General features: G+C 46.3%; 1 protein-coding gene across 2 annotated transcripts in view; it reads right to left on the minus strand.

Moving 5' to 3' along the window:
• LOC106609285 (cyclin-dependent kinase 17) overlaps positions 1 to 14,714 on the minus strand; it is a 38,821-nt gene that overhangs the window by 1,669 nt on the left and 22,438 nt on the right. For both annotated transcript variants that reach the window (XM_014207920.3, XM_014207919.3), the window contains 14 exons: positions 7,759 to 7,905; positions 6,749 to 6,913; positions 5,061 to 5,194; positions 3,087 to 3,212; positions 2,783 to 2,839; positions 2,554 to 2,668; positions 2,257 to 2,351; positions 2,035 to 2,097; positions 1,681 to 1,925; positions 1,234 to 1,331; positions 909 to 1,014; positions 652 to 694; positions 378 to 468; positions 198 to 275 (listed from right to left, as the gene is read on the minus strand). In XM_014207920.3, coding sequence (XP_014063395.1) covers positions 198 to 275; positions 378 to 468; positions 652 to 694; positions 909 to 1,014; positions 1,234 to 1,331; positions 1,681 to 1,925; positions 2,035 to 2,097; positions 2,257 to 2,351; positions 2,554 to 2,668; positions 2,783 to 2,839; positions 3,087 to 3,212; positions 5,061 to 5,194; positions 6,749 to 6,913; positions 7,759 to 7,885 — 1,543 coding nt within the window. In that variant the 5' untranslated portion in view covers positions 7,886 to 7,905. The remainder of the gene's footprint in view (positions 1 to 197; positions 276 to 377; positions 469 to 651; positions 695 to 908; positions 1,015 to 1,233; positions 1,332 to 1,680; positions 1,926 to 2,034; positions 2,098 to 2,256; positions 2,352 to 2,553; positions 2,669 to 2,782; positions 2,840 to 3,086; positions 3,213 to 5,060; positions 5,195 to 6,748; positions 6,914 to 7,758; positions 7,906 to 14,714) is intronic.

A 14,714-nucleotide genomic window follows, 5' to 3' on the forward strand; every position in this document is an offset into this window, starting at 1 on the left:
TAAAAGAGAAAGAGGGAGAGAGAGCGAGAGAGAGAGAGAGAGCGAGAGAGAGAGAGAGAGAGAGAGAGAGAGGGAGTGTTCCATGTATGTCATAACAGTTATAAAGCTCCAGGTAAGAAGAGGTGTGTGTGTGTGTGTGTGTGTGTGTGTGTGTGTGTGTGTGTGTGTGTGTGTGTGTGTGTTTGTTTTATACACACCTGACTCTAGGTTTGACGAGTTCCGATAGCCAGGGTCTCTTTGCAGTTGGATATCCTTCAGAGTGAATATTGATACACCTGAGCGAGAGAGAGATGGAGAGCAGAGAGAGATTTGTAATTATGTGTGAGTATCTCCAGGCCATTCAGAGGACTAGACCATCCCCAGGTTTAGAGACTCACTCTCATGCAGTGTGTGGACCCGTGGCCCCAGGCTCTTAAAGTAGGCCTGCTTCATAGCTTCATCTGCTGAGATCCGCTTCTTGGACTCGTACTGGAAGAGGAGGGAGACCAACAGTTAACACACAGACAGTACAGCAACAACAAAACAGAACGAGTAAGGCAGAAGTGACTACCGTACCCCCTGTTGTTATTTTATCAGTACTGCATGCCAGTGGTTCAGAGTATAACTGCGTAGGTTACACAGTGTGCGGAAAATGTGGACAGAGAAACTCACTTTCAGAAACGATAACACCAGCTCAATGCCTTCTGTGTCCAACCTGAAAAGGAGAGCGAGAATCACAGGGTTTACTGTCAGTCGGTGGTGACTGATGGGAACTTCAGAGGAAGGAAGTGAACAGTTGCTTCACTAAAGTTCCACAGGATTTCCTGCCTCCTGCACTGACTAAACACACTCACGGATACGCAGTCACACACCCACACAGAAACGTGCGCTCTCAAACACACTCATGGACGTGCGCACGCACACGCTACCTGGGTGCATGGTTAATGAAGGGCTGAGGTTTGTATTTGGGGAAGTTGTAGGATTTGAACTCGTCGACGCCAGAGATCCCTGGCCAGCTGTCCTCTGATGGCGTGCCTGAAGAAATAAGAGCGAGGACAGTCTTTAGATAACACTATCAACGTTTAGCTAACGCTCAAATAATGTCCCCATCGTCAGCAGCATGCCTGAGGACTCTCCTGCTTATTTAGAGAGTTCTGTGGTTGTGTGTTTGTCCCTGTAGCAGACACTAGGTGGCGCTAGGTCAGTGGGTTAGATAGGCTGTAACATCCAAATCAGGCTGTATTCTGTCCTCACCCAGCAGTCTGAATATGAGGTGGAGCTCGTCCTCTACGGTGGAGCCAGGAAACAGGGGCCGACCTGCAGCCATCTCATAAAATATACACCCCACACCCCTAAACACAGAGAGAGAGAAATCACGCACACATCAAAAATAGAGGCTAGGGAGTAGGATGAAGGGGTTAGGATGCATAGCTCTTACTAAAAGTTTATGTGTGTACAATTCATTGAATGAAGTGGTCGTAGTTCCTAGGGTGGAAGGGCCTCAAATCTGGACCTCGAAGCCAGTTCCATTGCTTTTTTATTTATTTTATTCTTCCCCTCGAATAAGGGACTGATTTAGACCTGGGACACCAGGTGGGTGCAATTAATTATCGGGTAGAAGAGAAAACCAGCAGTACTCCGCACCTCCAGGGTAGGATTTGCTTACCCTTGGCGTAGCTTGTTAGGATGTAGTGTTCTTACCACATGTCAATTTGTGTGGAGTACTCGGAGGAGCCTAGCAGGACGTCAGGTGGCCGGTACCACAGAGTCACCACCTCGTTGGAGTACGTTTTAGTGGGGACAGACTTAGCCCGCGCCAGACCAAAGTCAGCCAGTTTCAGTTCCCCTCTCTCATTAATGAGCAGGTTCTGGGGCTTTAGGTCTCTGTGGAGAACCTTCCGCTTGTGGCAGTATGCCAACCCCCGCAAAATCTGGAACAAGAAGATCTAGAACCGCACAAACACATGCAATGTTAACCACTATTATGCAAGGGCTTTTATCTAAAGTGACTTACAGTACAGTGAGTGCTAGGTCATTAGTCTTGGTCATACTCACCTTGACGTTGTGCATGCTCATGATGTTCCCACAGTCGTCCATGTACTGCTTCAGGTCTTTATCCTGCACAGGAAGTGAGGTCAGCAGTCAGTCAGACAAGACAGGAAGTACATGTACAACAGCCTACTTAGGACTAGAAACTCCTCAGATAATTAGGGCAGATTTTTGACTACAATGACCAGCATGCAGTGTGAGCAGAGTCAAGTAGTAAGTGATTCTCACCAGGTACTCGAAGACCAGCGTCAGGCTCTTGTCTGTGTGGACGATGTCATGTAAGGTCACGATGTTGGCATGTTTCAGGTCCTTCAGTAACGACACTGGAGAGAGGGAAGGAAAGAGAGGGATGAGGGAGAGAACGAGAAGGGGTAATATAGTGACAAAGAGGAGGAACAATAGTGAATGAGAAAGAGTGATACAAAAATAAAAGACAATGTAGCATTGAAATCAGTAACGGGAGGATGAGGGAGAGGAGAGGTGATTAAGTGATAGAGGAAGAAAGGCACAGAGGTATAGACTCACCTTCTCTGATGGCGGTGCAGGGTGCTCCCTCTTCGTGCTCCAGCCTGATCTCCTTTAGCGCCACCAGGTTGTCAGTCAGCTTACTGCGCCCCTTAAATACTGTAGCATAGGTCCCCTATAGAAAAAACTAACTGGTTATGACCGGAGTCAAAACTAAATCACTTTCAGGAACCTCTTGTGAAAAACATGTTTTCTGAGTTTATAGGAGTGTTTGTGTGTGTTCCCTGACCTCTCCCAGTTTGTCCAGTTTGATGTAGCTCTCCAGCTTCCCAAAACCAATCTCCGACTGAAAAACAGAAATAAAGAGATCATCTTCCATGTTGTTTAGGTCTTTTTTTCCTGTGTTGAATGACGTTCGTACAGGATACCTTCATTCACTGCACAAGATTACATACAGAGACAGTCCAATTCAACCTCATGCCTGTTGCTATGGAGACAACCAGAAAGGAGGGCGGTACCTGAACACTGTCGGGCAATAATGTTATATTCCTTCAATCTCACACACACACACGCACACACGCACGCACGCGTACCAGGGAGGCCCTGCGTGAGAGTCGGCTGAGGGGCTGGTCGAAGGTAGGGCTGCTCAGCTGCAGCTTCTCCAGGTAACCGTCAGGGATACGGATGTCAGCAGGCAGAGACAGACGCTTGTTCAGGTCCTACACACACACACACGGGTTAGAGACGTATCATACACATCACATATATCATGAGTCCTATCGAACACTGCGTCTGTCTGTGTGAGACGTGTAGCCATCTCCACGATTACACCCACACACTAGGTCCTAGAAATGACTCTCTCCTCCCACTCACCCCAGAAAGAGAGACAGAAGAACAGAGGCGCTTCTAGAAAAAATGATCCATACATGAAAACAATCGCTATTGAAGAACACAAAAACAACATAGATAAGCAAACAAGCATCTTCACACACACACACACCCACCATGGATATCACGTAACACACTTGTATACCGCCTGCCATCTCTCGCCCATAGAAGCAGATGAAGAGAGCATCGTGTTCTCTCTATAGATAGTGATATGAATCAGTGTATTGTTACAGCCTACGAACCCCATCAACGGGAACAAATGGGCAGAATGATATGCACCCACATGAGTGCGTTTGTGTGAATCTGGTTAGATGTAGTAACCGAGATGATGTGAGTGAGTGAGTGAGTGAGTGAGTGAGTGAGTGAGTGAGTGAGTGAGTGAGTGAGTGAGTGAGTGAGTGAGTGAGTGAGAGATTATTCAGATGTCTGATGATTCCCATCTAAAGGCCAAGCACCTCGTGTCTCCGCTCAGACTAATATGATAAACACTTGGCATCAAGGAGAAATAGGTCAATCCCTGTGTGCGCAATAACATAATACTGATATATAGGTAGTCAAGTACTGCTTACATTTCTCCAGACTGACCACCAGGTGGCAGAATGTCACCAGGCTGAGGAAACAACATTCCTACCAGTGATTCTATAACTCAGTAAACAGAACCAGTGAGACAAGCACTAAATCTATTATACATAGAATAAGTTCTAGTCCATGGGACACCAGGAAGTCAGGTCATACTTCACAGCATTCACTCACATAAAAAAAAGAGCAAAAAGAACACAGCTTACACATACAGGAAAAAAGCAAAAACGAGTCACAGAGACGAAAGGAAAAACATCCCCAGTCTTAAAGAGTGACTGAACACTCGCCGATTGGTGTGTTTTTCTGTTGCTTACAAAAAATAAAAAAACAGGATTTCAGTATTGAAGGTGTTTGTCCCTCATGAGACACTAGACACTAGAATTTCACTTCCTCAAAATCCCCAGAATGAATCCAAGATAACTCAAGAAATCTGTAATGAAATACAATTCAAGTTGTTGCCGAGGACGTTTTAGTTAGGTCATTTTACATATAACCAACGTGTTGGGTGCTGTATTTTTCAAGTACAAAAAAAAATATGTGATGCATTGTCTTATGTAAACAAAGTCGGAGCTGCTGGGCAGGTCCGTCACTGTTTATCATATTGGATGGAGAGCAATCACCGCAGCAGTTCACCCCATGTTAGTGGGCAAACGGACACGGTCAAATTAAAAACCTCAACCTTCATTTACCGTTGTGACGCACGGATGAGACTGCCTTTATGACCAAAATGATCCTCTTTACACTTTGTAGTAAATGTTGACACTAGAACAACTGTTTGATTCATACTGATGCCACATCAGTAGATTTTCAAAAGGGAATAATTGCTTTTTAAAAGGCAGTCCCTCTTTAAATCCCAGGTTCTCGCTGAGCTAAGTGGTGCAGTCTCTCTCTCCGTCTCCATCCCACTCCCTGTCCGAGGTTCCTCTCAGGATTGTTGACCAGCTATGTGGCAGGGGATCGTCTGGAACGTCAGCAGTCAGAGGCCAAGCGTGCCACAGATTACTGTCGCATGACAACATTCCATTAGTCAGTCAGTCAGTCTAACTGTTCGTGGCCTGAACCAGCTCATGCTTTCCACCCTGACAGTTGTGTTTGTGTACCTCCATGGAGATGCGTCGTTGCACCCTGTTCCTCAGACACACTCCGGTGGGCGACTGCACCTCGTCTGACGACGTCCCAGACGCCTGGTCACTCTCCCCGTCTGAGCCCATCTTCAGGTTCTCATGGACGATGTCTTTGGAGGAGGAGAGGAAGAGGAGAAAGAGGGAGGAAGAGTTAAGAGTTTAGAAGCAGAACTTGCTCAATTTCAACATTTTGCCTGGCAAATGACACTCGTGATGAGATAAACATGGCAGGGACTTGCTATAGCTTGTGTCAAACTGAGTCAGTAGTCTGCTGTTCTAGTAAGAATAGGAGAGAATAAGTTAGAGACATTACAGAGAGAAGAAGCGCTTTCTCTCATTCTGTCAACAGTTAGTTTATGGCCTGGTCCCAACCCTACAACCTCTCCTTCTCTCTCTCAAGTTCCTTTCTTTCATCATCCTGCAGTCCCTCTCCATTTCTCTCACCCCTTCCCCCTCTCACCCCACAGGCCAAAGATGAAGCACTAACCAACACTGCTTCCTCCAGGGTCATAAAACTAATGCCTCTGGTGTAGAACATGGTGCGTAGTGGGGGGGTGGACTAATGAACACACAGTGTGTGTGTGTGTGTGTGTGTGTGTGTGTGTGTGTGTGTGTGTGTGTGTGTGTGTGCTGGCACATATTCTCTCTGTCATCAGTGTCAACACCTCCAACCCAGCAGCCTGTCATCATATCATCCAGCACACTACTGTCATTCCCCCCCCCCTCTCCTTTCTGCTTCTCTCTCTAGCCGTCTATCTTCTGCTCTGCCTACCAAATAACCCTCCTTTCTTTCCAACTCCACTCGCTTTCCTCTCCTTGGCCCTATTTCTCCCTCGCTCTCTCCCACTCTGTTGTTTGCGCTAACCAGGCATTTAACATAGTGTGACAGTGTGTTTTAATCTAGTTCCATCTTGTCCCAGATAGACTTGCCTGGTTCTCTCCCCCCCAAAAAAAATCCCCAAACCCATTTAACTCTAACTGGGACAGAGTTCAGTCTGAGGAGAAGCTCTTCGTGAAAACTTATCGACTAGACCGCAGACCATAATAGTTGGCTCACCCTGGAGACCAGAGAACAGCAAGGAACAGCTATCGTCATGGTGATGGCTCAGAGAACATGCAGGGAAGACGTTTGTCCTCAGACACACACAAATGAATGAAATCACATACGCACACAAACATCAAACTTTTAGACGCAAATATACACCCGCACAAACACACAGCGTAGAATGAGAAAGGTCGAGTCGTACAAAACACACTTAATTGCGAGGAAGGTTGGAGATAGAGACGGAGATAGACGAGTGTGGTGTTGTGTGTGATGAAAAGTCACACCGTGACCGTGTCAGGACAGAACTCTCAGGGGCTATGACTCACTTCCTGTTTGTCCTCTGTCGCCATCTGCTCTTTCTCAGTCACTTCCTGGTGCACAGGCACGAGCATGCCCGTCTCCACGGCAACTCACCTTGGCAGCTGGGTGGCATGGCCATGAAGGAGAACAGGCTGCTTATAGCGGTGCTGCTTGTGGGTGTGTCATTAGTAAATATGCCTGCATGTTTGAATGAGTGTGTGACGTGTGTGTGTGTGTGCGCGTGCGAGCATGTGTGCCGTTAGCGTATACGTGCTTGTGCATCTCCGAGTCTGTTTGTTTCTCTCTCTGTGTAACTCACCGAGGCGGCTGCCGTTGCTGGGGAAGGTCATGAAGGAACCCAGGCTTCCTCCGATGACACTGTGTGGCCTGCGGAGGGGGGGCTTCTTGAAGGAGCCGGTGTACTGGTGCAGGAACGAGTGCATGCTGTGGGAGGAGGGCGGTCGCCCATTACGCACGATTGGCTCTGCCAGGAGAAACAATATGTCAATCAATTAGTCAATATGTCAATCAATCGGCCCATCTATCCGATTCATCACGCAATCTACCAATGAATCAATCAGTCATTATAAAACAAGTAGTTCATATACTGTTCAGTCTTCTGTTGAGCAGAATTCAGTAAACAGAGTGCTTCCTTGTTTTATATAATAACAGTAGAAAAAGAGCACTTATGTAACCTAATGTAGGCCAGAGGATTTTAGCTTCATACTTCAACAGCCCAAAATGTCTGTTTGTTTATGTGTGAGTGGTTTCCTTTTCTGTGTGATGTCTTTTCCACAAACAGTGTAGAAGCATTACCTTCCGTCCCCATGCGGTGTTTTTTTCCACAGTATGTGTTTCATCCCACCAGGCTGCTTCTGTTGTTACATAAGGACATAAAGAGCTACTCTCTAGGACACGATCATTCACACTGCTGCTCGCTCTCCCTGTGTGTCAATTTCCCCTCTTTCTCCCTCTCCATGTCTCTCACCCTGTTCTCTCTGTCTCCCTCTGGCCATTGGCACACCCTCTCTTTAAACTCTCATTAGCCATCAAATTAAATCACTTCAGATGGCAAGAAAGGATACTGCTGGCTGCCAGCTACATCAAACATTTCAACTGTATCCTCAGGGGTGACCAAAGGGCCCTAGTGTGTGTCCACTGGCTGGCAGTATCCTTCTCTACTGGCGTTTAGTCAAGAGTCACTTCAGAATAGTAACATTATCAGTCTCTTATCGCTGCGACTGGCACAAAGCGCTGGCTTGTGCGCGCTCTGTTTACTAATACAATCTCTAATACTCGCTCTCTCTCACACTCACACACGCTACTGACCGTTGTCCTTGTTGCCGCCGTCCTCGATGGTCATCTGCTCGGCCAGTTCAGACAGAGACTCGTCTATGGTGTGGCTGGAGCGCAGTGTCAGGGACAGACGCCGCTTAAACCTCTTCATCTTCTCCATCACACAGTCCTCTGGGTTGGCTGGGCACAGAGAGCAAAGGTCAGCACTGGACCCCACACACACACACACACACACACAGGTTTTAGGTGGCCAGGCGTAAACAAGTAACTTGTAATTGTCTCGCTAGTCACTTCTAGTCCAATGTTGCTCACATAGGGACATGTTAGCTTCCTTATGTTGAGATTGGTACAGCTGGGCTGGAGTAAGTATGTTGTGTTGTTGTGATTGTGTTATTAATCCAGTACGGACTGGTATTGTACATGCTACCAACACATGGACACACAGACCGTGAGAAGCCCAATCCTTAAGCTGCAAGAGTATGCATGAGAGGCTGAGAACACACGCGTGTGCTAAAATAGCACTGTTCATAAATAAACTACACCTTTTAATCTAATATTTATGATGAGTAGAGGGGAATACTGCAGTCACTGCACCTCCCCTCAGCACTCAGCTAGGGCCTTAATAAAGCACCAATTAAACATGAATTTAACATCCAAACATGAATACCGCTTTCCTTAATTGTAAGCAAAATGCATTAATACACACACACTTATACATACATACCAACACAGATGCAGAAGCAGACACACACATAATTTGTCAAGGCCATCTACTGTGGCTAAAATGACATAACGAGAAGTGCAACACAGAGGTCAACTTCAAAATCCACAGTACCAGCTAAATATAGGAATAGCAGTCATACACACACTTAAAAACACACACACACACACACACACACACCTCCCCATCAGTGTCCTCAGACTGGCCACACCCTAAGTAACAGCAGTGGTCGTCATGTGGTTGTGTCCTGTGATGTTATTGGTGGGCTGCAGTGACAGATCTAGTCCAGCGGCTGCAGTGATTGGCCGAGGCAGGCTGGCTGGCTGAGTGTGATGGGAGGTGAAAAGGCCAGCAGACTGGGAGAACTGGCCACATTTCATAGCAACACAAATACCAGCCTGGTCCGATGGTATGGCTGTGTTGTGTGTGCATCAATCTGTGTAGGATCTACTGTATGTGTGTAAGTCTATCAATGAATTATGTGTTGTGCGGATATGCTAGTGTATGATTTGTGTGTATGGTAAATATGTATAAATGCATGTAGAATACAGTGTGTGTGTGTGTGCATGTGTGTATGTATGGTGTGTATATCAGTGTATGGTTTGGGTATCAGTGTGTGTGTTTATGTGTGTGTACGCGCATACTGACACAGCAGTAAGCCAGGTCATAGGAAACACCTTGTTCTCTCTGCCTCAGGCCAGTTTCCCTGCCCATTGTGTTGCCGCGGTGACTCCCCTCGAGAGTGGGACCCCCCGCTTCTAACCCCCTCACACCATCCCGTACTGGACACAGCGATAACACACTGCCAGCTAGCAGTGAAGGGTGCGGCGTGCGTGTGTCTCTCACACACACACACGGGATACAGTTATCTCCTACATCATGGAAACATCCTAACACAGCACTAACCTCACATCAGACAGACACACAGACACACAGACAGACAGACGGTACAGACAGACGGTACAGACAGGCGGGACAGACAGGCGGGACAGACAGGCGGGACAGACAGACAGAGACAGACAGACAGAGACAGACAGAGACAGACAGGCGGGACAGACAGACAGAGACAGACAGACAAGAAGAGGACCAAGATTATCTAGCTATTCATCTCTCCAGCCATCTACACTATATATACAAAACTATATAGACACGCCTTCAAGTTAGTGGATTAGGCTATTTGAGTCATACCGGTTGCTGACAGGTGTATAAAATCAAGCACACAGCCATGCAAACTCCATAGACAAACATTGGCAGTAGAATTGCCCGTACTGAAGAGCTCCGTGACTTTCAACGTGGCTCAGTCATAGGATGCCACCTTTCCAACAAGTCAGTTCATCACATTTCTGCCCTGCAAGAGATACCCCGGTCAGCCGTGAAGTGCTGTTATTGTGAAGCAACAACGGCTCAGCCGTGAAGTGGTAGGCCACACAATCTCACGGAACGGGACCGCCGAGGTGCTGAAGCAACTGCGAGCCAGGCCTAATCGCCCAACATCAGTGCCCAACCTCACTAATGCTCGTGGCTGAACGGAAGCAAGTCCCTGCAGCAATGTTACAACATCAAGTGTTAAGCCTTGCCAGAAGAGTGGAGGCTGTAACAGCAGCAAAACAGGGGGGGGGACCAACTCCATATTAACGCCCAGGATTTTGGAATGAGATGTTCGACGAGCAGGTGTCCACATACTTTTGGTCATGTACTGTACCTTTCTCTTTCACTCCCTCTGAGATCATTAGCTCCACTGCATCCGCTTGAGACACCATCTGTCTGCCTAGATAAACATCTCAGTCATCCTTCAAATCCCTGTGTCATTCCTGATGGCATGAGCGTACATTGCAGGAATCCCTGGAATCGTTCAAGCAATGACTGTCTGGATCTGTGACTGCAGTTCACCACCCCCCTCCTCCCCTCCCAAGTGCACACACACCCCTCCCAAGTGCACATACACCCCCTCCCAAGTGCACATACACCCCCTCCCAAGTGCACATACACCCCCTCCCAAGTGCACATACACCCCCTCCCAAGTGCACATACACCCCCTCCCAAGTGCACATACACCCCCTCCCAAGTGCACATACACCCCCTCCCAAGTGCACATACACCCCCTCCCAAGTGCACACACACCCCTCCCAAGTGCACACACACTCACCATGTCCAGCCTAAGCCTATAGGCTCAAATTACCTCCAGGCGTACAGGTGCCAGTCAGTACGGCGCAACGTCAAAGAACGATCAGATACAAATATATAGTGTAGAACAGACATGCCTCTCTGTCATGAAGAGTGAGGAATCACATCAGCTCTCAAATACACCCCAGGCCAATGCATAGAAAACTCATATAGCAGCACAGTCCCCCCTCCCCTCACCAGTCAACCACTGATCTACCAATGAAACACTGTGTGTGTGTGTGTGTGTGTGTGTGTGTGTGTGTGTGTGTGTGTGTGTGTGTGTGTGTGTGTTAGGGGATAAAAGATAAGTCTCCCCCACCCTTCGCCCCCCACATGCCCTAACACCCACCATGTACCTGGCAGGGCGAACGCTTTGATGTCAGGTTTAAGGTGTGTGTGTGTGTGTGTGTGTGTGTGTGTGTGTGTGTGTGTGTGTGTGTGTGTGTGTGTGTTGCACGGGTATGACCTGGTTCTCTTCTCATCTCAGCTGGAGTTGATCTCATTAAAACAAACTTAGTTAATGGAGGAGTGTGCACACACGTGTTTTCTTAGTTTTACTATCGTTGTGGGGACATTACGCCAGTCCCCATAAGGAAAAAGCTCATTTTAGGCTTACGTTAGTGGTTAAGGATTAGGTGTAGAGTTAAGGTTAGGGAAAATAGGATTTTGGATGGGAATGAACTGTTTGGTCTCCACAAGGATAGTAAAACAAAGGTGTGTTGACATGTGTGAGCGCATCTGTTTAAGCACAACAAAACTGCTGGGGGGAGAAAAAGAGAAAGAGAGAGAGAGAGAGAAACAAAAAAAACTAGAATGCTATTTGGCCCTAAACAGAGAGTACACAGTGGCAGAATACCTGACCACTGTGACTGACCCAAACTTAAGGAAAGCTTTGACTATGTACAGACTCAGTGAGCATAGCCTTGCTATTGAGAAAGGCCGCCGTAGGCAGACCTGGCTCTCAAGAGAAGACAGGCTATGTGCACACTGCCCATAAAATGAGGTGGAAACTGAGCTGCACTTCCTAACCTCCTGCCCAATGTATGACCATATTAGAGACACATATTTCCCCCAGATTACACAGATCCACAAAGAATTTGGGTAAAAAAACGATTTTGATACACTCCCATATTTATTGGGTGAAATACCAGTGTGCCATCACAGCAGCAAGGTGTGTGACTTGTTGCCACAAAAGAAGGGAAACCAGTGAAGAACAAACACCATTGTAAATACAACCCATATTTATGTTTATTTTCCCTTTTGTATATTAACTATTTGCACATAATATGACATTTGAAATGTCTTTTTTCTTTTGGAACTTTTGTGAGTGTAATGTTCACTGTTAATTTGTATTGTTTATTTCACTTTTGTTGATTATCTACTTCACTTGCTTTGGCAATGTAAACATATGATTCCCATGTCAATAAAGCCCTTAAATTGAAAGGGAGGTAAAAACAGAGAGAGCAGAAGAGCGAGAGAGAAAAACAGAGAGAGCAGAAGAGTGAGAGAGAAAAACAGAGAGCAGAAGTGTGTGTTCGGAGTTCACTAATAGGATTTTCCAACAGAACATTCTCCATTTATCCTATCAGCCACACTCGTGGTCCACACACACACACAGTATTGAGTGCAGTAATGCCAATTAGGCTATGATATTAACATGCTCTGTTACCATTCCAACAACTCTATCCTGTGCGGGACACAGGCCTGGTCATGTGGCTGGGGCTGAGTATGCCTGTGTCTGCCCCTCAGGGCATCACTGTCCTTGGGCAGACAGGCTAGGAAAGTGGGCAGGCTGTGGAGGATTGGGTTGCTGAAACCAAGGTTGTCTGCTGCTGTGGGGAGTGACACACACGCTCTCCCTTTCCTGATGCATTTTGAAATGTTTTAATTTAACCTTTATTTAACTCAGCTCAGCTGCATGAGCTGAGCTGGCAAGGAAATATGAGAAGAACTGAGGGCCAAGGAAGCCACAGCTGTCCTCCAATGTGTGTGTGTGTGTGTGTGTGCGTGCGTGCGCATTGGGCAGTCTTTTATATCCAACAATGAAAAAACATATGCTGCTGGTCCCACCTTCAGTAACTGGAGCAGATCCCTCTCTGCCACCCTGCAGCATAGATATAGAGTTACTAGATTAGCTGTTCCCATTGGACAGGGTCCAGAATCCTGTATCAGCAGCACAGGGAGAAAACGCAACCTCTTCCTCCCTCTCATTCTCTAACTCACCCTCTCTCTAGTGGTTGCACTCACTCACACACACAGTACAGCAGGGATCATCAACTAGATTCAGCCGCAGGCCGATTTCTTCTTGAGCAGATGGTCATGGGGCCAGAACAATTACAAATAATTTGTAGACTGCAAACTGACCACAAGAAGCCCAAACAGATATACAATTTTACTAAAAGTTATTTAAAACCTTGCTTACATTGCACAAGATCACATACACTGAGTGTACAAAACATTAAGAACACCTTCCTAATCTCTTTCTCATATATATATATATATATATATATAGTGTACCAACACACCTACTCATTCAAGGGTTTTTCTTTATTTGTACTATTTTCTACATTGTAGAATAATAGTGAAGACTTCAAAACTATGAAATAACACATGGAATCATTTAGTAACAACAACAAAAAAGTGTTAAACAAGTGAAAATATATTTCAGATTTGAGATTATTCAAAGTAGCCACCCTTTGTCTTGATGACAGCTTTGCAAAATCTTGGCATTCTCTTAACCAGCTTCATGAGGTAGTCACCTGGAATGCATTTCAATTAACAGGTGTGCATTCATTTGTGGGATTTCTTCCCTTCTTAATGCGTTTGAGCCAATCAGTTGTGTTGTGACAAGGTAGGGGTGGTATGCAGAAGATAGCCCTATTTGGTAAAAGACCAAGTCCATATTATGGCAAGAACAGCTCAAATAAGCAAAGAGAAATTACAGTCCATCATTACTTCAAGACATGAAGGTCAGTCAATCTGGAAAATGTCAAGAACTTTGAAAGTTTCTTCAAGTGCAGTCGCTAAAACCATCAAGCACTATGACAAAACTGGCTCTCATGAAGACCGCCTCTGCTGCAGAGGACAAGTTCATTAGAGTTAACTGCAACTCAGATTGCAGCCCAAATAAATGATTCAGAATTCAAGTAACAGAAACATCTCAACATCAACTGTTCACAGGAGACTGCGTGAATCAGGCCTTCATGGTCGAATTGCTGCAACGACACCACTACTAAAGGACATCAATAAGAAGAGACTTGCTTGGGCCAAGAAACACGAGCAATGGACATTAGACCGGTGGAAATCTGTCCTTTGGTCTGATGAGTCCTAATTTGCGATATTTGGTCCAATCGCCGTGTCTTTGTGAGACGCAGAGTAGGTGAACGGATCACCTCTGCACGTGTTTCCCACCGTGAAACATGAAGGAGGGGGTGTGATAGGGTAGGGGTGCTTTGCTGGTGATATTGTCAGTGATTTATTTACAATTCAAGGCACACTTAACCAGCATGGCTACCACAGCATTCTGCAGCCATACGCCATCAAATGTGCCGAATACAACAGGTGTAGACCTTACAGTGAAATGCTTACTTACAAGCCCTTAACCAACATTGCAGTTTTAAGAAAATATATATATTTTTAAAAGAGATAAGAATAACAAATGATTAAAGAGCAGCAGCAGTAAATAACAATAGGGGGCTATATACTGGGGGTACCGGTACATAGGCAATGTGCCGGGGCACCGGTGTCGATGTATTTTGTACATGTAGGTAGAATTACTAAAGTGACTATGCATAGATAACAGAGAGTAGCAGCAGCGTAGAAGGGGAAGGGGGGGGGCTTACCAGGCAGTGATGCAATCCATCATGATGCTCTCGGTGGTGCAGCTGTAAAACCTTTTGAGGATCTGAGGACCCATGTCAAATCTTTTCAGTCTCATCAGGGGGAATAGGTTTTGTCGTGCCCTCTTCACAACTGTCTTAGTGTGCTTGGACCATGTTAGTTTGTTGGTGATGTGGACACCAAGGAACTCTCAACCTGCTCCACTACAGCCCCGTCAATGAGAATGGCGGTGTGCTCTGTCCTCCTTTTCCTGTAGTCCACAATC

This window comes from Salmo salar, chromosome 07 (genome assembly GCF_965601325.2).
Source record: "Salmo salar chromosome 07, fSalSal1, whole genome shotgun sequence".
NCBI classification, from domain to species: Eukaryota; Metazoa; Chordata; class Actinopteri; order Salmoniformes; family Salmonidae; genus Salmo; species Salmo salar.